Source organism: Gouania willdenowi, chromosome 13 (genome assembly GCF_900634775.1).
Source record: "Gouania willdenowi chromosome 13, fGouWil2.1, whole genome shotgun sequence".
Classification (NCBI taxonomy): Eukaryota; Metazoa; Chordata; class Actinopteri; order Blenniiformes; family Gobiesocidae; genus Gouania; species Gouania willdenowi.
In genome coordinates, this window is record NC_041056.1 from 25,131,574 (window position 1) to 25,158,045 (window position 26,472).

At 39.1% G+C, this 26,472-nt stretch overlaps 1 protein-coding gene across 15 annotated transcripts in view; it reads right to left on the reverse strand.

The window, feature by feature from the left end:
* The window catches only part of gramd1bb (GRAM domain containing 1Bb), a 122,323-nt gene that overhangs the window by 20,897 nt on the left and 74,954 nt on the right, over positions 1–26,472 (reverse strand). For 6 of the 15 annotated variants that reach the window (XM_028463991.1, XM_028463982.1, XM_028463977.1 and 3 more), the window contains 4 exons: positions 10,135–10,345; positions 6,533–6,553; positions 2,958–2,978; positions 2,510–2,533 (listed from right to left, as the gene is read on the reverse strand). In XM_028463991.1, coding sequence (XP_028319792.1) covers positions 2,510–2,533; positions 2,958–2,978; positions 6,533–6,553; positions 10,135–10,248 — 180 coding nt within the window. In that variant the 5' untranslated portion in view covers positions 10,249–10,345. Of the gene's footprint in view, positions 1–2,509; positions 2,534–2,957; positions 2,979–5,273; positions 5,298–6,532; positions 6,554–10,134; positions 10,346–23,879; positions 24,387–26,472 lie in introns of those variants that run through there. The other 9 variants (XM_028463986.1, XM_028463985.1, XM_028463983.1 and 6 more) reach the window with 6 other exon arrangements.

Here is a 26,472-nt window from a genome sequence, read left to right on the forward strand (position 1 = left end):
TCTGTTCCATCCGAATATGTTTGAGCCTATAGACTGTTGCTTCTTCACGTCAGTCTTCCTTTTCCCTCTTGCTTTGCCGTGTAACCGCTGTGCATTACGCCAATAGTAATGCCCAAATGGAGCACTTCGTTTGTAGAAAGATCTCTGATTGGCTGAAATCCAGCATCACACTCCTGAATTTCTAAAGTCGAAATATAAAGCCAAGAGAAGTAGAAGAGGTCCAGAATCCACTCAGAACACTTTGAGTTAAAAAATGTTCAAAGGTGAATATGGATCTTTGAACAAATTACATCAAAAAAAAAAAAAAAATCTTACATACTGCAGCTTTAATCACTACTTATTACAACTTTAGCGAGTGTATAGTGCAGTCAGGTTAGTGTTAAAGCACCTTTTGTGCCAACAAATCACACAAATACACCAAAATCCCTTGCCTGACAAACAAGTTGCACACACTGAATAGTGTCCATGTTCTAATTCAAATTGAGAAAACCATATCCCTAAATCTAATCTTGTGTTATTCACTCTTTTTTAATCACATTTACAACATGTTGGCATTGGAGTTGCGAAAACGACACTGCGTCATAATGAGTAATGTAGGAAGTTGGATGGTGATTCACAATAAATGACACTGACCGAGTTCCTCAAAGCAACAGATGGACTTGAATAAATATGCACAACTCACCAGATACTCCTGATACGACTAGCAAACACAGAATGACTCTTACTGTTAGTTAGTTTGCTTCCCTAATGAGAGACAAAGAAGTATAAAAAGTCTGTTAAACAATATTAGTGCTGTGAAGACAGCAGGAGCTCTAGGTTAGGGCTAGGTTTATATATTTGGTTAAGAGAAAATCAAAGGAGTCGTTAAAGTGGAGTCATTACGAGAACTCCTGGAGGCTTTCTGCACTTTTTAAATCGAGCCCTATTGGAGCACAGTGGTTACATTTGATCCTGTTTGCATTGGAGAAGCCCAACGCTGAGGTAAGAATAAAGTGTGAATAATGCCACAGCTGAAGCTCCATTCAATGGCTCGTCCAGAAGGCCTTATGGTTTGTTTAGTACAGTGAGGGGGTCAGAGTGCTTGTTACCACCTGTTGTACACCAGGAATAGAAGTTTGTATGACCGCTGGCCTTCAGTCATACCACTGACATGTAACCCTCCTAACCTCACTGTGTTTTTCCTTCTAACCACATTTATTTCAAATGCTAATGTATTCATTATTAACATCTAACTCATCCAAGTCAATGTCTTTCCACTTTTGTTTTTTCTAATTAAAGGAAAACCCTTAGCTTTATATTTATATTGTATGGTTTTTACATTTTTACTAGTCCAAAGTCAATTTATTCACATGATACGTAAATATCACACAAATACAATTTGATTAAAAAAATATGAAAATTATTTTTATTTGTATTTATAGATTATTTAAAACAACCCGCATAATATTGATCCTCATCTCAATGCTAAAGCAATCCTGACCTATCAAGCCATGGACCCAATCAGGCCTGACATTTATCAGATAGGGCCATTATTGATTACAATGCACATGTTTCTTTTGAGTTAGTTAATGTATTTCTTTCAATGCTTTTTATCCTTATTTGCTTTTATGTTCCCACATATGTCTAAATATGTCTAGTCCAGGACACTCTTAAATAAAAAGCCTTCCTGATCAACAAAATAAAAAAATAAATCATTATTCCTGTTTGTAACAGTTTGAGGACAACACATTTACTTACTGTTGAATGTATCACCCAGCGTGTTATGGCTAGTAATTTGAAAATATAAATATAATCATACATCAATTCTCAACTAAGAACAATATTGAATGACACTATTTAAAAACTATTATTTCTTCTTATTTATTTTTTTTAAACATACAATCTAGCTGAGCAGATGTCTATAATGAGTCTTTTTAAACAAAGCCCAAATGTCTATAGGAATTTTATTCAACCTTGAGGTCATAACCCCATGCGGAGACGCCTGGAATTTAAATGGGGTCGTCTGAAACGTTTGGTAATTGTAAATAAATAAAAAAATTTAATTATTCTTTTCAAAATCAAAACACAACATAATCTTAAACAACTGTACTGTATATTTTCACTTTGTCAAATATAAATCTAAAATATAATATAACAGATATATATGTATATAAAAAAAAATCTAACTTAAATAAGTGATTTAAAAATCAATAAATAAAAAATCTATATAACATAATATAATTATTTCTTTTTTAAACCACTAATCCTGGCTACTCTGTGTTTGGAATATAATACAAGAGTATAACAAACATGATCGAAAATGAATTATCTCTGGGGTCACCAGAGATTTGTGATATTAAAACGGGGTCACGATCTGATAAAGGTTGGGGAGCACTGGTCTGTAGCCTGGCTTTGCAATCAGGTGGTAACAACACTGGTGGGCAGGAGGGAGGTGAACATCCCTCAGGCCTGAGAGCACAAGAGACAAAAAGAGATCTGAAGTTTGCTCAAGAATCCGAGTCATGCTTACTCGTAGGATGTGTTGTCTTTCATGCTGAGGGGGTCAGGGAGGAGGAGTGTACACACAAAATGGGTAAAAGGTCTAATAACAAATAACAGTTTGATAAAAAAAAAAAAAAAAAACATGTCTGATTGCTTTTCAGTGTGAGCGCTGATGCAGGAATGTCTGTCTGCATGTGAGAAGAAGCAGCTACATTTGAACATAATTGTAGAACTCCACCTTGTGGACTGAAAAGAGACTGTATGAACTTCCTGTGTGACTAACCACACACTGAGCTTTCTATATGTTTGCATGCATTAAAAAAGTCCACCTGCTGTTAGCGTAGACCCTGGCAGCACCATTAACCCACTCAGGGTTCCGTACAGCAGTAAACTAATACTAATAAACAGCAGCGGTCACTCCCACAGCATCCAATACCACAAACACTCATGGTAAGTAAACACAAAGAAGGACTTACATTGTACCAGCTTTGGCTCTTCTGTGGAGACAGACAGAGAGAAAATAAAACATTCAGCAAAATATCAACAACAACACATGGGTTTATTTAGAACTTCACTAAATTACGAAAAAAATAAAAAATATCAACCAGCTCATAAACTTCTCATGACTTTGACTCATCCACACGTTAAAGTCACTGTCTCTCACCAAATGAGGTAACAAATCCAGCAGAAACAGGTCTACACAATGATACAGATGGTATAGCCTGTACTGGTGTTGTGTTGCCTCACTAGGGGATAAACAGGGACTTCCTGGTTTCATTGGTGAAATGAAGAACCAGTGAAAATACTCCTCTGGCTCTCCACAGGCTTCCCAAAGATATAAATACCACAATGATCACACAGAGGCTTTGAAAATGTAACTTCATAAGATATGCATCAACTGAAATTCTTCAAAAATAAAAGCATAATGGTGGAATTGAAGCGCTTTAGGATGGGGAAAACACGTATTTACCATGCCCATAGCCTACACTGTGGAGAAGTGCATGTTAGGAGTAGGATACATACAGGTGGTCATTCAAAAGATTTAAGAAGATCAAGGGAATAAGGAAAGAGGGAAAGAAGGGATTCAAACAGCATAGGCCAACATAAGGAGTGTGTCTGATGGCAGCAAAACAGTCGATAGAAGTTTGAACAAAGTTAAATGTTGGACAGGTTCTGGTTATGAACCTAACACTCTCCACGTGTCCTATGTCCTGAACCTGTGTGTGTGTGTGTGTGTGTGTGTGTGTGTGTGGACAAGGTTCACTGGTTTTTTTTCCCGATGTTTGGAGCTGGTATGCGATGATGTGGAGCTTCAGGCCCCAGGCCCTCTAATATGGGCTAATCTGAGCTAGAGGTGACAGAGACACAAGTTATTAGGACTCACTCTGAAGACAGTGTCTGAATGAGGAGTGCATGACTGTCCATGTGACTTCATGTGTGCAGAGGTGTGACGTTTATGACTCCATTGTGTCATATTAAAAAGAAGCACACACACACACAGAGGAAGAAAAAGTAAGGCACTAACATAAAACCATAAACTGAGCCGTAGCACAGCTTTCTTTAAAGAAGTGAAGGAACTTAACTGTAACTTAGAGCTCAGAGTATTTGGGACTTCTTGTAAAATGTGGGGGGAAAAAATGGAAGGAAAATTTAGTTTTTTTATTTTAAAAAAAAAATTCAAAAATTTCAATTTCAATCCCTTGTATTTTTCCAAGGGATTAGCCCAGAAGAAAACAATCCCTTGGAAAAGTGACTTATCTGTTAATACTTAATTTATAAATTCTTAGCTAAACATGAATTTGGAACCTTCCTTTGAAATACATGTATGTAAATAATTTAGATCAGTGATTCTCAACTGGTGGGTCGCAGACAGCCTGTCAAAAACAAATAAATTCTTAATATCTCTCATGTTGGACATGTCTTTTATTTTGAAAGAACATTTTCTTTTGACAGGCATGCTGTGAAATGCATGTTGCACAGGAAAATATATAGATTTATGTTTAAAAAAAAATTATATGTGTGTGTTTTCAACAGCTATTTTTGAAAAACTAAATTTGGTTGGTGGAATTCTAAAAAGAAAGTGGGTCGCGATTTAATGACTGTGGAAAAATGTGGGTCCCAGGGTGAGAGCAGTTGAGAACCCCTGATTTAGATTGTCCTTGCAGTGTATATGCAATAAATCCTGATTTAAATTAGAAATGCAAACAGATTTCAGGTTTTAATACAGCAAAGCTCATGATTGTTGATAGTTGTTGTTTATTTGGCTTTTATTCTATATACTCTATATAAGACACAGGATAGCCACATTACGTGACTTCCCATCAGCATTTAGAATCCAACCAATCAGAACGTTACCATTGTGATTTTGGTATATTTTTGTTGTTTGTGTGTTTCTATTCTCATTTGATGTATTTTTGTTTTATTTAGTAGTAGTATTTAGTGTTATTTTGTATATTTTGTAAATGGGAATTTTTTAAAAATGGACAACATTCAGATTTGGGATTAAAACAAAAACAAAGATAAATCAATCTATTGACAATAAATGATCAACATTTTTGTTAAAGTATTCATTTTAACACAACTAAGTGTTATAAAAGAACATTTCTGTGATTTTTTGTTAGAAGTGTAATGGTCATTGGACTTTGATTTAGGGAGGAGAGGTGCTGGCGGGGACAGGAGCGACTGACATGGTCTAAAGCAGCTATGGGGTGGATGGAGGATCAGGGAGGGGATTTAATGCGGGCTAGTGGGGACTGTCAATAGATCAGATGAAAACAAGAAGAAGTGCTTACTTTAATCAGGTTTAGTCTGTCATACTGGAAGAAAATTAAAGAGAAAACCAAATGTTAACCAAAGCAGTGAGCGACATGAAGAGAGAGAGAGAGAGAGACGAAAGATAAAGCAGATATTTTAAAAGGTAGAAGCTATAAAGTCTTAACAGGCCTGAGAATCCTGACTCATTGCTTTTACAGTATGTTGACATCCCCAGATAAGCAGCTGATTTAATGAGTCCTACCTTGCATTAGGGTTCAGGGGGGTCAAACTTGCACCTGATGCTGGAATGGCTTCATGCATCATGTTGGTTCACGTGATTGTGCAATATTTTGTGTGTACATAAAGCACATTGATTGGCAGTAAGTGGAGATTATTAATGTATAATCCACTATTATTATTATTATTGTTATTTTTTTTTTGTTTTTGTTCAGATGCTACTGGGAGAATATTCTTTTATCTTCACAGTTTCACCACAGTGTAAAAGGGGGAAGACGTTTAAAGAGGAGGAAAAGGACGCTTGTTAGCAGAGAAAGGTAGAAGGAAGTCATAAATGTACCCACATAGTTGCAGTATTAGTTTTTCAGCTTTTGATTCGTCTTTATTATTATACCTGCTGTCACATATATGCATGTGTATCCTTTATCATTGATTCTTTTTTAGTAGGCAGCACTTGGATCATAATCAATGTTAGATTGTATTTATTATAACTCACCCTACAAACAAACTATATAACAAATATATTTCTTTTTTTATACATTTGATCCTCTATGGAAATGTGAGGTTTATTGAATGCCAGCCAGGAAAACAATATGAAAAGGTATGTTAAGGTTTCATTTATTCAAACAACTTTTGTCAGGAAAGTTACTTTGAAATTTCCTTTGATCTCCTGACATGTTTCAACTGCAACAGTCAGTCTTCCTCAGGGGCATCGGGCAACAGAGGCATGTCAGGAGATCAAAGTACATGTCAAAGTAAATTTCCTGAAAAAATGTGTCTAAATAAATGAAACTTTAACATTTTATTTAAAAAAAGAGGACAAAATGAACTTGCTGTAATTAATCTGAAAATGTGTGTGAGGTTCTTGTTGTTGTTGGGCAGCTGAGTGTCAAAATAAAGTCCATCTGCTATGACATGGGTACAGATGAGGCTTGTGATGGGTGCATGGTTGTTTCAAGGCAAAGCATTCCAAAGAGCAGCTCACAAGACAAAGTTTGCAGTGGGAAAAGGGGGAAACAGGAATACTTTGGGGGGGGATGAAAAAAAGAGTAATGCTTACTTTGGAAAGTCGCTTGTGAGACTAGCATGCAACCAGGAGAAGAACAAAGAAATATCAGACAGAAAACCAAAAACAAAAAACTAAACAAAAAAATAATCAAATGCAAAGAAGAAACTGCTGAAAGAAACAGAAGAGCTGAAGAGTCATTTTTAGATGGCACACACTGTCAGACAGCATGTAGCAGCAGCAGCAGCAGCAGCAGCAGCACAGAGACAGAAGGCGTGCACACTTTGGAGACATGAAGAGAACAGGTTTTCTAAAAGATACAAAGTGTTTCTGAACAGCAAAGACAGATGAGGTCGAAACCAGGAGGACGAGAGAGAAGTGAAGAAAAATCAAAACATTTGTGGGAGCTCAAATGTTTCTCTGATGACAGAACTGAACATGAATGATGAACATTACATAGAACAGTGAGGTCACCTATGCTGCTAGATGGCAGAAAACGACCAAAGACGGAGATTTAACACTTAAAATCTCATCAGATTTTTTGGGGGCTTTACATCACAGTGATTCACCAAAAAAGAGTTGAGGATCTGTTTAAGACAGAATATTGCTACTGGCCTATTAGAATTAAAAGGAGAAATATTATCTTTTTTTGCATTGCTTCTGCATTTAAGTGCTCCTCTGAAAGTCAGGTAGTTTAGTTGTTGTGTTGATGGGTTTAAACATTGTCGCTGCATTACATTTTCAATCATAGCCCTCAATGTCACTACAATTATCACTGCATGGGATCAACCAACGGTGCATTTCCACTTTGTGGTAGCCATGCTATTCATCTCGCCTTTTGCGTGCAAGGAAAACGTTAGTGTTACCACCATTTCTAGAACGCTGTGGCCTGCTGATTGGTCAAAAAGACTGGTCGACTAGTGTCATTTAATATTGTTCCTACTGGTCGAAAAACAGTGTTGTTTAACCAGTTCACAAAAAGTCTTGCCAGAGAAAGAACTATACAAGGAGGTGCACTCGTTCCTCACCTATAACTATATATAACTATATCCAGCTTAAACAAGATTGAAACAAGATGACAGTGCCCATTATGTAGGAGCACAAAATGGTTTTTAAAAACGTTAAAAGCTTGACCATAAAAAACTATGATTTTGTATTTGATAGGCTAACTTTTCCGCAAAATTATCTCTCAGCAGCTGCAAGAACGCCTGGAACAATAAAAACATAAAAGAATAACTAAACTCTGAGGTTTTGGTGGACGTGCGTCGAGGCTGGAAATTCAAAAAGATGCCTTGATTGTGGGCGGGGCTCCTGGAGCAGTTAAGATACGCCCAGTCTAAACTATAAACTCTCCAAAGAACAATCAATGCTATGCTAACTAGCTACTCAATACTCACTTTACCTCCCTATACACAATTCTCTCAATCCAACCTACTCACCACAGATTGTAGAGTCCACAGGTGCTAGTTTTTATTGGAGGGGCGGGGCTAACAGTGGTGGTTCATGATATAAGAAGCCACCAAAATGTCACAAACGCAAAATTCCATTGTAATAGCCAGGTTTCAGCCCATAGATGGCAGTCTACTTACACTTTTTATAGCAAAATATGCCAAATTGAAATACTTTGGCTGAAATGTCAAGAGTTGGACAAGAATCAATCAATAACACTACTTCATGCAAAAATACATTTGTTTGCATCAGTAAAAAGTGATTTAGGGGTTTAGTTACTCTTTAAAGGTGAGTAGCGGAAAGCCACATAGTGAAAATGCCCATTTACTATATACTGTAGGTCCTATCAGAGGTCTGGCATGTAATCATTGTGATGTAGAGCAGTTTGACATGTTGTTGTTCATTGCTCGTCCGCTTCCTAAATCAACTTTTTTTAAAAGAATAATTGATCCTGACTTTAATCAACTAAGGTGATGTTATCTAACGCTTAGAGCATGCAATAGGTGTCTGGAGTCACTGCTTCCGCACTCAGCTGTGTTTTGGTGTCATTCAGTTGTTTTAATGGGGATAATCTGGGTTCATTGGTTGTGGGGTAAATGATATGTAAAATGAAAGGCTTGGATGGAGAACAGAGTGTAATCTTTGCAGAGAGAGAGAGAGAGAGAGAGAGAGAGAGAGAGAGAGAGAGAGAGAGAGAAGGGGGTGATAGTTACAGCTCATTAGTCAGACACCAAGTCAATAAGCAATCATAACACGTACGTCAGTATGCTAGAAAAAAAATAGATAAAGCAGGGCCTGCACTGACGTATTCATGTACTCACAGCTAATGAACAGCAGCTAACAGGAGTTTACATGTCAGTGTTACTGTCAATGAGTCAGCAGAATTTACACAGGTGATAGAAGACGGAATGCTGTATTATGCTGGGCTGGTACTGCAGCACAGCAGGGATGAGGAGAGTTAAGGAAAAACACAGATGCTGCCATCATTTTACTAAATTGTGTCAATGCCTCAGGTTTCGCTTCATGTTAAAAAGAAAAAAAAAAAAAACACAGATGTAAGGTTGGATGTTATTAGGAACTATCCTTAGTCTATTTTTTGTTTTCTTAACTTAAATACATGAATTGCTAATTTTGGGTAAAACCACTGCGTGGATTGCACTGAGAGATACTGAGGTGTTTAAGTTTGGCTGTCAGAGGCAGTGCCAGCACAGAATTTTCTCATGATCATGCTCCAAACACAGCACGAGTGTGTACAAGCACTAGAATTAGGGGCCCTGATTTTCTGTGATCGCTGAAAATGGATGCAAAAAAAAAAACAACAAAACCACTGAAATGAAAATAGAAATATTGCTTTTACAATTACAATTTAATTATTTAAACTTTTTTTTAAAAAACACAATCAAATGGGAATTGCAATATGACAGAATATAGCATCACATGCTAGTTTTCAAACAATAACCCACACATTTACAGGAAAATTTTGCACTATACAGGGGTTGGTAAAGAGACCAAAATGCCAATTCTCACGAATAATATGACGTAATTTGATGCAATATGACGGTGTTTACCTGAACTAAAAATCACATCATGATAAAGACTAACCCCCTAATGACATGATATGGGACAATACAAGGCATTTACATGCATATAACAGCTTATCTAATGTGTAGCAACTTTAGCAAACGGACAGACATCAAATCTTTGGCAAAATATTGTGTAATTTCAGCGCAAATACAGCAGAGGAATATGAAATCAACTCAATGGGTAAACATTGAAACGGTATTTGGGAAATGTTGAAACGGAAAACCGGAGGTTCTATAAAAGCCATTGCTTTCTGTTCTTCTTTAGGACATGAGGCATACTAAACAATATAGCACTAAGTGGTGTGAAAGGGCATTACAGGAATGGATGGAAATGGACCCATCGGTAGTTAGTTACCCACATATTTAAAAAAATAAAAGAAAGATTAATGATAAATTAATATTTCTAAGACGTAGGAACTGTTTTTTATACTGAGTTAAAATGTAAATGATTTTCAATAAACAATCACTCTAGTAGAGAGACTAGTACGTAACACTCTAGAGGCTTTAAAAAAAAAAAAACCCATTTAGAATCAGAGCCAAAAGTTTTTTTGATCTTGGGCCCGAGTGCATTATGTATTGAATTTACTCAGATCAAAAGATCGTGTGCAGACTCCTGCTTCTTACCTTTGAGTTCTTTCCCCCACTTCTTGCTGACTGCAGAGAGTATGTTCTCTGGACGACCTGCTCTGGCGTGGAGGGGGATTTGTCAGAGGAATGGTCCGAACCCTTTTCCACCATGTTCTCACCTTCCAGGCTCTGCGGTGTAGGAGAGCGGGAGCGCTTACGCAGGACTGGTGAGCAGGCTGGTGTGCTCTTGTTGGAGTTACTGGCAGTGCTATAAAAAACAGAGAAAAAAATAGATGAAAAACTTTACATTATATTATATTCATCACAAAGCCAAATGTTCCCTTTACCACGTGGACCATATGAGCCCCATGTATGAAGGTGCTGTTTTTTTACATTTGTGTGTAGGGCAGCATGTTGTTTCTGTAGATTTACATCACTTGAGGCTTAACAAGCTCAAAAAGCCATGTGCTAATAACAAACAAGCTAATATGCATCCTTACTATTATCAACAACACTAAAAGTAGTGGGATGAAAACAACAAAAACAAAAATCCCATGTGAAACATGGGATTTTCTTACAAATGAATAACTTAAATAAGAGGATTGGTGGATCTTTAGCACGTTTGTTAAAAGATGCATAGTAAAACTAAAACTAGGAGGGATTGTCCTATAGTGATATCTTGTAATACTGTGACTGTTTTGATATTTTGTGATTACCAAAGGCCCAAAAACATCTAATGCTGCTTTCATGAATCAAATATTCTCTGACCACTAAGCTTATTTATATCTACATAGTTTCACAATAATAGTCTATCTCAGCTGACCTTAACACTCAATTCTTCTAAACAACAACCTGTCTTTTAGACCAACCCCAACTCAACCCCAAATTTTTAAAGACTGCCTTAGTAAAAACAACCACTGATCATCTTAGAGCCTCAGATAAAGGGTTGGTCTCGATTCTGGTCCTCTGCAGTGTTTAAATTCTATTTATTATCCTTTTACTGAAACCACTTTGTTCATGTTAATAATCTCTCCTCAGAGCACGCCAGAGTTTATCATGGAGTTCCACAAGGTTAAGTTTTAGGACCAAGACTTTTAACATTATACATGCTTCCACTGGGCAACATTTAAAGGAGGCATACAGTTACATTTTTACTGTTAAGCAGATGACACACAGCTCTATTTAAATATGACATCAGATGAAACACATCACTTTTTAAAACTCTAAGTCCATCTTAAAGACATCAAATCCTGCTTCTTAACCATGACAAAACAGAAATAATCTTATTTGGTCCAAAACACCTCAGACAAATTATCAGAGCAAAGAGTATCTCTGGATGCATTACTCTGTCATCCAATACCAGAGTAAAAAAAACAAAACAAAATAAACAGGTGTGTTACCTTTAGTACTGACTTATCCTTTAACTCACATATTAAGCAAATCTCAAAGACAGCCTTCTTCCACCTCAGTAATATCTCTAAAATCAGGAATATCTTGGCCCAGATTGATGCTGAAAAACTAATTGATGCATCCATTCATTGTTACATCTATACTTGATTATTGTAACTCTTTACTGTCAGGATGTTCCAGTACCTCATTATATAATCCTCAATTAATCCAAAATGCTGCAGCTAGATAACTAACAGGTACAACCAGAAGAGAGCATATTTCTCCAGTATTTATCCTTAACACTTACTTTTTTCTCAAAACTAATGGTTAGGGCTGGTTGCAGGTAATCCTGAGCCTTTGTTGATATAACGTGCAACGACATGTCGCAATATTAAAAATGTTACAAGAAATACAGTATCGTCAATGGTGCAAGTGGTATCTTTTGTGGTCTATTTTGAGGGGGTGGGGGTGTTTGTGGCGGGCGAGTGTGTGTGATCCAAGCCTGGCCATCTTGGAGACAGTCAATGTCCGAAGGTCTCAATTGCTGCCACAAAATGTTGACCTGTTAAAATTGTTGAAAAAGAGCACATCTTAAACCTATGCTGTGTAGACTGTTCGACTTTGGTGTTGTTAAAAAAACAGTTATGTAAATTATGCACACAGAACTATTTTTTTAATGAATGTCATGATAACATGAATAGGAACAAAGCCCTAAACCATGCAGTCAGACCTGCTGATACTGTATCATGTTTTTCTGCAGTCAGTGCCTTCTCCTCGCCCTTCTCTGTCTGCTCTGTTTCAGGTGTCGTGAAGCTGATGATGGCAGTTCCTGATCTGTGGTTCACGGCACAACTAGTCTGGGACACTCTGAAGTTTTATCTCTCTATCCTGTTCTGTTGGTCCTTCTGTCCACTAACCCCAACCAGTCAAAGCAGATGGCTGCCACCTCTGAACCTGGTACTGCTGGAGATTTCTTCCTGTTAAAAGGGAGTCGTTTCTTCCCACTGTCACTGATGTTTGTTCATGTGGATTTGTTGGGTTTTTTTCCTTTTTATTACAAATTTTATTTTATTTTGATAGCGCTTTGAGATTACTTTTGTTGTAATTTGCGCTATAAAAATGAAGTTGAATTGAATGGATTTGATTTTAGACTGGCATGAATTGTTAGTCTATTGATTCTATTTACAGTGTGATATTTTTTGCACTTTAAATTAAAAATAATTGGTCTCATTTATGCTATTGTTTTTTTTATATTCACTTAAGACAGGGGTCTCAAACTCAAATTACTTGGGGGCCACAGTAGGCAGAGTCTGGGTGAGGCTGGGCCGCATCAGGTATTCCACAAAAAAACTTTGGTAAAAAAAAAAAATAAATCTTCATAAACGTCAATACTAACAGTTCTTTAAAGATAGGGTAGGCAATTTTTGAAAGCTAGCATGATTTTGAATGTAGCCTCCTTGATGGCTCTGCCTTTACCCCCCTCCCCTCTGTGCTCCGTCTCACTCACATGCATGCGCACAGCTGCTGCAGAAGAGGAGCTCAGCTCATCGCTTGTATTGTGTAGAAACTTTGTCTCATGTCTTATTCAGCAGTAAGTAAACAATAAACTTTACCATCATATATGTTAAAAACGTGACGGAAAACTCTGTTTTAACTCTGTCAGCGGTGACGCAATTTCAGTGTGAGTCGTGCATGCAAGGGATCGAGAACGAGCAGGGAGACAGGGAGACGTGATTGGTTAAAAAAAACGGTTTGTTCTTTCCATTGGTTGAAGATATTACAGGTTTACAGCTGCTACAGTTGACAGATTTTATTCGTTCCTTTTTCAGAGCACATAAGATCTTAATTTCTGTCAGGACATTAAGATAATTTCAACCCAAAGCTTAAAAAGTGTATTGCAGAAAATCGCCAACCCTAGCTTTAATTTCAGGTATTCCACATAAATTTTGGTAAAAATATTAAATCTTCATAAATATCATTAGTAACAATTCTTTAATTTCAATGGGTTCTTCTGAACATGAACTGCCCTGAACATAAATGCAATATTGACAAACATGAACATTCCTTCTGAACATGGCTTCTCTAGCCTACTTCCTGCTACCAGAGACCTGGCAGCGCTTCCTCTCACATAGCTGAGCTACATTTGGCTTGAGGGAAGAAATAGTCTGTGCTCATCACCAACCTTTCTCTTCACTGCAGGCTTTGAACATGACATGATGTCGGCTAATTGCTGTCACTCTCCTAATAAAGTTTTTTTTTTTTTCAAGCAATAAAGTTCAAGTCACGTGTTTCACCAACCAGACGCACGGAGAACGTCATTTCCGCTTTTTCTTCCGGCGACAACAAGGTGGATAATGAATCACTCGGCAGTAATCGCCTTTCTTTTTGCACTCAATGTTCGTGTATTTTGTGATGACATGAACATCATGACATTTGTAGATGGTAGAAAGTACCGAGATACAGAGCGGAAAAAAGGCGATTGCCAGTGGGGCGTTTACTATCCGTCGGGACAGTGGGACATTAGCCGATTATAGCCGATATAAACCATGGGACAAAGTCACAGAGGCGTTATTTACTGGCTTTTATTTTCTATAATAACCCCATGGAATCAGCTGTACGTTCCAGCCAACACCAATGTTTCGTTGACTATAACCGAGGCGGGTAGGGCCCATATGAGCCCCCAGCCTCGGAAGAGGGACAGCGGGTGCGAGCTGGCTGGGTGGGTGGCTCCATCGGAGGTGTGCTTCCCTTGGTGACATCGTCAACGCACAATGCTGTAAAGTGCCATTCATATTGTAACAGACTGGGTCCTATTTAACTGAGTTATGTTCCACGTCTAGCTTATTCAATGTTTAACAGGTGTTGTGGTTTCCCATGGCATTTGAAGCATCGTTACATGCAGCTTTCTCTGCCAATGTTCGTCTTTGTTTACATGTGTTCTGCGTGTTGATTGGCTGGGAGGCTGGGGAAGGACGGGCGTAAGCGGAGAATGAGGGCTACATAATGTTTTAACGACTAACAATAAAGGCTGATAATCCTTCGATAACGGCTCGAGTCAAGTCATTAAAATACAGTATAAAACACACGGGCCGCACTAACACTACATTTTCACATTGTCCTGCGGGCCACAAATTATCGTCCCACGGGCCAAAATTTGCCCGTGGGCCGCGAGAATGAGACCTCTGACTGAAATGGTCATAAACAGAGAAAGTATGTAAGTATGCCCAAAGCGAAAGTCAAATAAGAGTATGGGTTCTTTTTTCTTTGGTGTTTTTTCCCTTTCCAAAAATATCATCCCACCCCTACTGAACAGCTCTTTATCCTAACTTCACATTCTGTAAATATTGATGCTTTGAAACTGTGTTTCGTTCTCACTCTCTGCAGTCTGTGCTTTCTCCTTTCTCTATAATTTTAAGGTCTTCAGGCGTTGCAGCTTAGGGTTCCATCTCTGTAGTCTGCAGTTCTGTTCTTTCTCTCTAACCTGTTGTGTTCTCTTCTTTCTGTCCAACTAACCCTGACCAGTCTGACAAATGGATGCCATCCTAGTGTCTGGTTCAGCTACAGGTTTCTTCCTGTTAAAAGGGAAGTTTTTCCTCTCCATTGTTGCTGATGTTGAGTTCTTCTTTCAAATATAACTTTACATTTGAAATGAATGCCTCGAGATGACTTTGCATTTGCTGATATATAAATAAAGTTTAATTAAATTGAATTAAGCTGCATTTGATTATACCAAAAGGTTTAAACTGAGATGCACACCACAAAGGCCTCTCTTCTAAAAGACAGACACAAACAAAAGGCTCTGTAAGGGATCTGTGAGGCAGCGCGCCTGCCAGGTCTACTTACTTGACATGGCGTTATGCAAGCCATTACGTCACTGTGGCCCAATGGCTGCTGTTTGTGGCCATGAATTACTGATCTACTGTTAAATTCAGGACTTCAATACAGCTCTGAGGCCTGGATCTCATAGAGCAGTGCTGGCTGCCTCTGTCAAAACGTCAATGTCTGCTGAACCAGTGACTGGTTGATGTTAAAAGGCTTGGACATAACACGGCTGTCACATCTGTTTAATGCACTCGGGAAAATGCTACATGTCTCCTTTTGATCAATTTATAATTTTTCAATGTGGGCTTTCCTTGAGGATCATTTTAATTTGGCAGACATTTTTGTACTCGATAGTGATGTCATACTAAGTTATTGCTGCTGCATAATTATCGAACAAATTTGTTGAAGAACTCTCAAACAAAGCCCTTTAAATACTAAAAATGTAGGATCTAAGCCACTTTACTACTTCTGCCTGAGGATATTATTGATTAGGAGTTTGCAACCCCTGCTTCCCTTTAAAGCCTTTATGTCACTATGTTTTCATCCATCCTCTGCTTCCACTTAACCCTGTACAGTCTGCCACAGGGCCAACACAAAGAGACAATCACAAACCAAATAAAACTAAGTATCTAATTCTATAAATGCATTACAATCAATCATTCCAACCAAGAAACACACACCATAAAACAAACACATGCAAGATCAAACCCAGGGTCTGATCACATGCACACTGATAATGATATGTGCCTTGTGAGGACTTAAGTGTGATTAAAAGAAGATCACCCATTTTATTCAAAATAATAGAATTCAATTGCATATTAAATTTCCCTCCATTTGAATTGCATAGTTTTGACACAGACAAACGGATTAACTTAATGTAAAGCATTTGTACAAGATGAACATGAAGCAGAAATAAAAGGTTAGGTATTACTTTTAATAAAGAAGGGGGAAGGAATTAGGAAAGGAATAATAGTCACCTGTTTCATTTTATATAATAAAACAGTTTTTTGTTTACTTTAAACACATTGGATTTATCAATTTGTATTTACAGGTTTAATTTAGTCACTATTGTTGAAGAAAAAAAAGGATGTTAAATATTTTTTATTGACATTTAATCCAACCAACCTAATCATAAACTGGCCTGTGCATGCTTTTATTTAATCAAAACTTACATTACATTTATCTTTTCACATATCGCGACAGGTTACCCTAAACATCGCACAGCTTAATATTAGTAGATTTGTATTGAATTCTGTTCAAAATCACCCTTATATTGAAGATCAAGAATTGTCCATTAGCGTTTTGATGTTGAATTGTGATGCACAAATACATGTGAAGTACCTTGCCATGCTAAAAGTCTCATGCATTTATGTTGAATTAAAATTAACAAAAATAATTAAATATCCTTTTTTAAGAAAAAAAAATAAAAAATTCCTCAAAGGAAAAAAACCTAGTTGTAGATTCAAGCAGGACTGTAAAAGTTGATAATTTACACAGTTTATGCTCTGTTAATAAATGAAAGAATGAATAAACCACAAACAAATAAAAATGGCTACATTTAGTAAAGTTGTTTGAATATTATAGATAAAAATGAAGAAAGGTAAGGGTTTATATATAACTGCTATGCTAGGTAATCAACAGAAGAAAGACAGTTTGTTAACTCCTCCACGTGCACCCGAACATGGATGTGTTGCTTTCACCTAAACACGAATGAACAAAATCAGCTCACCTTCCAGAAACATGGCCCTAAACAATGCAGGCACGGATCCATCGCCACCACATAAATGACCGAAGCTGATCAGTTATTCACACTTGGCTGTTTGCTTTGAACCAATGAGCTAAGTGTGAATGAAGGGAACATGTTGCTGACACAGCTGACTGAAGACGGGCTGACAAACGCATCAAGAAGAGACACCAAGCTGTGACATAAAACAAAACCACCTGTCACCGTCTTATCTCTCCAGAGCAAAGCTTGTGAAACTCACTCAATGATATACACAGAGCGCAGACTTCAGTAGGACAATGGAAAAAAGCCATTGACAAGACAAAACAAAATTCTGAAGGAAGCCAGTTACTTCATAGTCCCTATCATTCATCCACAGACATAATTTTTCTCATTTCTATTTGTTTGACTTTTGTCGGGGACTGCAGTTCATTTGAACGTCCTCTCTCCCTCTATTTGTGTCCTGTGCCAGAAAAAAAAAAAGCTTTTGGATCATTGTGTCCAAACTCGTCATGAGAACCTCTTTTCTGCTGTTTTCAGAGGTTTTAGTCAGTCATGATACGCATAGAGCAGTGATTTTATTTTTAAATATTTTGGGACAATGGCCCGCAATTATTAACCTTTGCGGGTGCAAATTTTAGTGCATATTTGGTTGTACGACAGGACCAACCAATATGTGATTCATGAAAGATTGGTATTTAACCAATCCCAGCGTCCAAATGATCGGGTGTGCGGCTGTATTCGATCGTCAATAATAATAATTATGTCCCCCTGTTTCGAAAGGCCCCGCCTACAGAGGTTTAACAAGAAAAGAAACTTTTCCAAGATGAAAATCTGCATCCTCACATCTGAGGTGGAGCAAAACAAAGAAGTGTTTTTTGAATGTGTGAAAACTGGAATGCAAGAAGCGCACTTAAACACTCTGTGGAAGAGGATCAGCTACCGAACAGGTGATGTCTGCCCCCCTGTGTGCGCTGCAAGCAACTTCACAACAGAGATCCTGGAGATAAACAGATATGACGATTATATCGGCCTCAGTCCACACGCTTTAGGCAACCAATATCACACTAAAAGAAATTAACGATCAAAACTAAATGTTGTCCCTTGTCTGTGCTTATTATGCTTTCAGCCAATTTCACCTATGCTTCATCACATTACTGATTAAAGAGTAATATTGCAGAGCATTTTTACACTTTGTATTTGAAAGCATGAATGAGGTCATATTTCTTCTGTACAGCCGCCAGTGATGCGGTACGGAAGAAATAGACCTCATTCTCCAAGACAGAGCATAGCAGTGTAGCATCCCGTGTGTGCACGCACAGTGGGAGAATCTATGTGCGCCTGCTCCGATGGTAGCAGAGTTTACCAGCAGGGTTAATAGGTATTCCTAGGAAGTAAAACCAAAAAAGTGGTAGAATTTACAACATGGGCTTTTTAAAAATTCATTTCATTTTGTTTAATTAGTTTTAATAACCTGTTTTGATCTGTTTTGAATGTGTCTGCTTGTGCTTAAAGGTGCAGTCTGCAACTCTGATAAAAGTGACTTTTGTCATATTTTTGTCACTATGTAAGGACAGCTTTACATCAAACTAGTAGATTGTGTGAAAAAACAGACTCATTGAGTCCCCCCTGCTGCTCCTGCAGCCTTTGGCAGATTGCCAGAATGCACCGTGACTGAGCAAAAAGAACCAATCAGAGCCAGGATTGTGTTTGATGGGCTGTCTGACAGCTGTTGCACACAGGCCCCACCCCTTTCCCAGGGCCGTAGCACCGTTTTTTTACAGTGTGTGGTCTGGAGGAGTAGAAGATGGAATTGGTGACTTTTCTGCTTGAAAGGTAATTATTGCTGCTTGATTTACACTATGTTTGATTTGTAATTGTTACACTAGAACTCTGTAGTGCATGTGTTGTTTGTGTGTGTGCAGCAGCCTCCGTTTGAGCTGCTGCAGTAATATGCTTTTAACAGAGCACGTTATATTACTGTGATGTTGCTGTCAGACTACCGTTAGCTTGTTTGCTCCTCTGAGGGAGGGACTTTGGAAAGTTTGGAGGCAGGGCAAGAGAGCAGGGGGAGGGGGAAAGAGGGATCTGAAAGTCACGGACTGCACCTTTAAATGACAGCTGAGGTTTGTTTAATACTTTATTTTCAGTCTGTGCTGAACCACAAATCCACACACATACTCAGATTTGCGTACGAGACGTCGGACCTGACGTGAGATCTGATCGTAGTGTATGATCACGTCAGAATTGATGAACACCAATGCTTGCGTAAATATGGTCGAACGCACATCGTACGCTCAGATCACAAAGTACAAACGGGTGATAAATGAGGGCCAATGTGTTTCAGGCCTGACCCACTGTTGTTACAGATCTAGACAGCTATACCTCTAGAAACACAAACAAAACCAGTTCAACATCAGAGGTTCTAAATCGGCCACAGATGTGTGCCTGCGTGTCACGTTACTTAGGATTAGAAAAGTTTAAACGGTAAACTGATTTCTTTTGCAGGCGACTCCAGGTTATTTCTGGTGACAGCCTATAATCAACGACAGCCTCTGGATATGGAAACGTAATTTGTCATACGACTGCACTGACCAGCTACTAAAGATCCTCACCTTAATGTACAACAGAACAACGTCTTACACAGACTCAACAAGAGAAGATACCACCAACAATAAAAAACCAAGTTAGCCATTTGAGGCTGTTATGCTATAGATGAGATGGCGGCTGCAAGCTGATAAACAAGATGATAAGTGACCTACTGGGAGAAAATCTCTTCACAGCAGTGTTTATTACTGATTACTGAAAAAAAAACATTGCTGGAAAAAAAAATATATAAGAATATGATTTATTTCACTCCAGTACTATCATTTTAGTAAATGTTGCTGTATTTTCTACACATTTAATGGTAAACTACTGTTGTAGCCACAGCTGCCCAGGGACAGACTGACAGAAGCGAGGCTGCCATAGTGCGCCATTGGTCCCTCTGACCACCACCAACACTCACTAACACACTACATTCATACTAGGGATAAGTACCATGAGGGAAGATTTTATTAGAATGCAAAACAATTAAATCTTTGTTGCTCCTACATTTAGTTTTCCCACACTCTCATTATAGGTGTTGGTGAATGCCATAAAAACACAAGTTTAAAACATGTATTACTTAAGCTTTTGTGCAATTAAAGACACCTGAGTTCCAAAGTCTGCGTCCATCAAGACTACAAGCAAAATAATCAACTCGCAATTTGCCAAATAAAAAGAAAACAATACCACTTAAAGCATTGCCCATGTGGCTAACAGAATCTTATACAGGAATTAATATTGCTATAGCAACAGTGAAGTGAGCATGATTTAAATATTCAACATGTGACTAAATATACTCACACAGCTCTGCTGTTGGAGATGCAGTGTGAGCCGGATGTACAGCAGGGAGGAGATGTAGCAGACATGCTTCACGACCCATCTGCGCTCAATTATGGCACATTTTAGCAAGGGCTGACATCTTATTATCTTATACACATAAATCATTAGAGGATTGATTATGACCATTTACGGAACAATAACTGACAGGAGGAGGAGGACCTCCCTCGTCAGTTGTATGAACATGACTACTGCTATAATACACCAAGGGGCGGATTCACTAAGATCTGAAATAAAGGGTGGTAAACCAGGTGCATCCCTAATTCTTTTGGTGGTGCTGTTTGCTCACCTGCTGTGGGGAATTCACTAACATTGCACCACTAATAGCTGCGCATATAGATGTGGTTGAGACTGACCTATTTAAATGAACATTTTGTGCACAGAAGCAAAAAAAGACATTTGAAGAAGTTCAATTGGGGGCTGGTGGACTTCTTTGTATGCTGCACAAACATTTAATAATGTAGAAAACAAAATAAAAATGTGTTTTTTTTTTTTTTTTTAAACAAAAAAAACAAACTTTAAAAACTTAGCTAAAAATATATATTCTTTCCCTTCTAATCTAATGTGGGTGCTCCGCTATACCTGTAACTTTGCTCTTAAAACAGGTGGATTTGAACAGAAACCGTCCTATTGATCTGTTGACGCCATTGATCTGAGTTAATGCAATCAGTCAGTCAGCACCATTTTAAAATGATCGACTAAGCATCATTCAGCAGGTCTGAATAAATAGTTGATCCCTGGTAAAGACAGTAGCTCTAACAACTGGTGAAATGATAAACTGGTGATATTACAGCCTGTGAATGCAATACGGGGACGCACTTACTCCGCCTCTGGGTCCTAGTGCCAGCCGCATGGTGAAGCCTGTTCCATTTACCGAGGTCCGTGTGTGTTTAATAAGTCCGTGTGTGTCCGTGTGAAAGTCTGCATGTTTATGCCTCTGTCCATCCACTCTTTTCATTATATCCATGTCTTTTAAGGCTTTTATTACATAGTGTAGGCTGTAGTCCGGGCTGCCGCCATCTTGGATTATGTCATCGTCATCGCCGCAAGTCGCGCAAGCGCAGAATGACTCAAATAACTGTAAAGAGGTCTTATATTAGTCTATTATCTTTTTAAAGTGGTGTTTTTTGTGGCTTTAGACTCCAATTACATATTTTTATATAATATCTTCCTTACAATATAAATAGGTTCACAATATAACTATTTTTTATAGTTTCTGTTTCCACTGTATCCAGAATAATAATAATCTTTCTCAACAAGAACTGTTGAATGATTTGTCACATGACTGTTCCAGGGTTTGAGTTTGTTTCATTTAGTTTCACCATGTTATTTCTTGGCAGAAATGCTTAAACACTTGCTGTACATTCAGCTGACATGAAAATCTTGTTTTCAAATATGTAGAATAATTGTGAATTCATCAGTAGCAGTAGTAGTTTTAATACTTTAGTTAATTTTTTGCAGGCACCTTTTTTCTCCGTCCAATGTATTTAAAAGAAACTAAAACTAAAGAGAGAATGTTATTTAACTGTCAAACCTTGTCATAAGTTTATTTATTTATATATATTTTTTAATTTAAAAAAAAAAAAAAATGTTAATGGTCTTGGTCTTGACTCGGTCTCGGTGCATTCTGGTCTCGGTGCATTCTGGTCTCGGACAGTGTGGTCTTGAACACAACACTATCACACACACACTTTACTCTGCATGTTCTTATTCAGTGGCTGTTAATATTGACTATTGTTTTATTTAAATTATTTTCTCATACTAGGAAGGTTAACAGGAGCCTTTTATTTTCATCTCCGCTGTGATTTGTGTCAACATTCACTGCAGCTGATCTCTGCGTGTGTGTTTGCACCTGCTTGTCAGTCGTACTATTTTCCTGTGCTATCACCGCAAACAGTTCCAGATTTGATGAATTGCATTGGGTCCACTGCATTAATTTATTTGCACTTCCTCCTCCCGTTTTATAGATTGAGGCCGCATTTTGACGCGCAGTCCTGATTCCCTGGGGTTTGTACACCTTATTAACGCGCGGAGTGACGTTTGCACCCATTTTAATGCCCCCTAAACCTCCAGTGAATCTGCCCCCAAGACCTCCTGTTTGGCAGTTAGTTATATATAAAAAGTTGAATATCAGTATGTTCACCTGCATCATTACATAAGCAGTTGGACCCAGAGGCCTGAATGTTGAACTCATTTGCATTACAGAGCTCTACAGAGAGGACAAATTACAAGGAGCACCCTGACATGTCACAGCCATTCAAAGTGGGTCAAGGGCTTACACACAAATGGAGGGAATAATGAAAGAAACAAGCGTGCTGTTAGAACAACTATATTGAGCTCCTTTCTTCAATAAGCTCTCAAGCTCTAAATCTAAGCAGCTCAAGCTGTTTAAATGTTCAGCTATACAATGGTGCAGACTTGTGGCCCTTTTTTGACAGCCCCACTTTGTATTCACAGTTTTTACTCATACTTGAAAATAACCATCTGGCTGTGACCTTTTCACTCCTGTTGCTTCCAAAGGAACCACGAAAGGCACCCTACTCAGAGGCATCGTCTACGCATGTCCACACAGCACCGAACAGACGTAAACATAGGTGGCTAAGACCAATAGCGGTAAATATACCCTACAGTCCACTTCATGAAACAGCCGTGAAGATCAATGTCTCTCATCAAAACAATGAAAATAACCAAATAAAAGCACCTCGTTCATTACAAGCAACTATGAGCTACACAGCTTACATAATCAAACCCATTCAACCCCTCCCATCCACTCTGTCCCTGTGTATGTAAATTGGCAAAGGCACATTATGAACCCTCACACACATACACACGCACACACAGAGCGCACAGAATCCTTCATACCCCTGCAGAAAGACACAGTCCCTCAACACTTCGCCGTAACAGCCCTCAAGGCACCGACAGCCCTCGTTGGCCATCGTCACACATTCAAACACCACCATGTCTTCGTAGGAAGCTCCCAGTAATGAGCTGTTCACCCAGCGGATCATTCTATACACTTCACGCTGAACCGTTGATTCTCTGTGTGTAACAAGACAGGTAGCTGACCAGATAAACAATAGATTAGCAGAGAGAGAGAGAGAGAGAGAGAGAGAGAGAGAGAGAGAGAGAGAGAGAGAGAGAGAGAGAGAGAGAGAGAGAGAGAGAGAGAGGAAGGCATGGTAGCTGGTAGGGAGATTTTCTTTAGCAGGCTTAGGGCCACTGATCTTCCCCGACCAGTTCTGATCCCCTAATAACCAGCTTACACCGCCCTTAACTTCACCTGCAAAAAAAGAAGCATTTATGGTCCGAGGTGTTGGTTGCTTTGACCCGACATGTGAATCATCTCTTGTCTGATCTCATGAACAAGGGGAGTCCCTATATAAGCTTGATGTGGTTGAGGGCTGAATACAGTTTGGCGAGCATGCAGTGTTTCCCATGGACTAACCTGCTTGTAGCCATGTAGAGAGACGCTCTGCAGCGTTCAGCCCGTATCAAACAGCTTCATTCATGCAGCCTCGGATGAGGAATGGGAGGGAATCCAGGAGGAGGACAGATGAGAGATGAAGAGAGGGAAGAGGGATAAAAAAGGGAGGAGGGTGGACAGGATTCGCAGCATGCCGGAGTGATGAGAGGAAAAGGCGGTAGAAGCAGGTGCATCAGAAAGAGATAAAAGAGGCGTATTTTCCACGTAGATTGTGGAAAAATCAGGATGGCTGGATCAAACTGTGCCTCTCTTGTCATGCATTCCCATCTCCTTTTGTCTAATTATGGCTGATAAAGTCCCTTTGCTTTCTTGGCAAGCTGTCTGTTTTCATTCCGCCTTTCACTTCTTCCGTTCCTCCAGTTGTTGTATCATCGTCCGCCTGATGGCTGCTTCACCAAGGATCCAAGCAATCCTCTTCTCTCGCGATTTCTGCTCCCAGTTCACAGAATTTTCCAAGCGACAGGCTGACAACAGATGGAAAGCTATTGAGGGAGAATGTGCAAGGGAGGGGTGAGAGAGAGAGACTCAGAGAGAGAGAGAGAGAGAGAGAGAGAGAGAGAGAGAGTGAGAGACAGCAGCAGAGCAAATGAGGAAAGAGATGGCTTTCACTTTGCATTCCACCTCTACTCAGTGCTGGTGCACTGAGCCGGCTGCTTTCTCAATTATTCATGTGTTTCATGAATGGAGGGGCTGACATCACCAGCATTCAGGTCACTTTACATTTGAAGCTCCTTCTGAATCACCTATCAAGCAAGCAGGTCCTTTTGGGTAAACACATTTCTTGGTTACACACAGATGCAGAACTAGGACCTGCATTTATTCACATCAGTGAACTCAAAAGGGCCAAAACTACACTGAACAAAAATATAAATGCAACATTTTTGTTTTTGCTCCCATTTTTCATTAGCTGATCTTAAAGATGTAAAACATTTTCTATGTACTCAAAATACCTATTTCTCTCAAATATTGTTCATCTGTGTTAGTGAACACTTCTTCTTTGCAGAGATAATCCATCCCACGTCACAAGATGCTGATTAGACAGCATGATTATTTCACAGGTGTGCCTCGGGGTGGCCACAGTAAAATGCCACCTTGAAATGTGCAGTTTTGCTTTATGGGTGTGCAAAATTGCTGGATATTGGCAGGAACTGGAACACGCTGTCGTATACACCGATCCAGAGCATCCCAAACATGCTCAATGGGTGACATGTCCGGTGAGTATGCTGGCCATTCAAGAACTGTGATATTTTTAGCTTCCAGGAAATGAGTACAGATCCTTGCAACATGTGGCCGTGCATCATCATGCTGCAACATGAGGTGATGGTTGTGGATGAAGTAATCTTTATTCATAGAACGCTTTTCACAGGTAAAAACCAAAAAGTGCTTTACAGAAAATGTCAGTATTACCTTGTCTAAAGAGAACATGGAAGAACAGTCACAAATAACATGGGAGACAAGAACGGGAGAACTGTGGGTCGCCAATGGCATTGGAGGCACACTGTATTTGGATGAAGAATGGAAAAAACAACATGAAGGGAGGTGAGGGGGAAAAAAGCAGATTATGAACTGAATTCCCTAAAGGAGAACAAAGTACAGTACCAGGAAAAAACATCTCAGCTACAAAAAACACAGATAAGATAACACACAGGCACAACAATGGGCCTCAGAATCTCGTCACGGTATCTCTGTGCATTAAAAATGCCATCAATAAAATGCACCTGTGTTCGATGTCCATAATATACGCCTGCCCATACCATAACCCCACCGCCACCATGGGCCACTCCATCCACAACGTTGAAATCAGCAAACTGCTCACCCACATGACGCCACACACACTGTCTGCCATCTGCCCTGAACAGTGAAAACCAGGATTCATCCGTGAAGAAAACACCTCCCCAACGTGCCTGACGCCATCGAATGTGAGCATTTGTCCACTTAAGTCGATTACGACAACTAACTGCACTCAGGTTGAGACCCCAATGAGGTCAACAACTATGCTGATGAGCTTCCCTGAGATGGTTTCTGTCAGTTTGTGCAGAAATTCTTTGGTTATGCAAACCGATTGTTGCAGCAGCTGTCTGGGTGGCTGGTCTCAGATGATCTTAGAGGTGGACATGTTGGATGTGGAGTTCCTGGTCTGCGGTTGTGAGGCCGGTTGGTAAACGGCTTATGGTAAAGAAATGAACATTCAATTCACGAGCAAAAGCTCTGGTGGACATTCCTGCATGCAGCATGCAAATTGCACGCTCCCTCAGAACTTGCAATTTCTGTGGCATTGTACTGTGTGATTAAATTGAATTTTTTTAGAGTGGCCTTTTATTGTGACCAGCCTAAGGCACACCTGTGCAATAATCATGTCTAATCATTATCTTGATGTGCCACACCTGTGAGGTGGGATGGATTATCTCTGCAAAGGAGAAGTGCTCACGAACACAGATTTAGGCTGCGTCCAAATAGTCCCTCCTATCTCCTTTCCTATCCACTGTTCCTTCACCACCGGAAGTGTTTAAGTGTTGGGCATGCTAAAGAGCGTCCAAGTTCTCTTTAAGCTTAG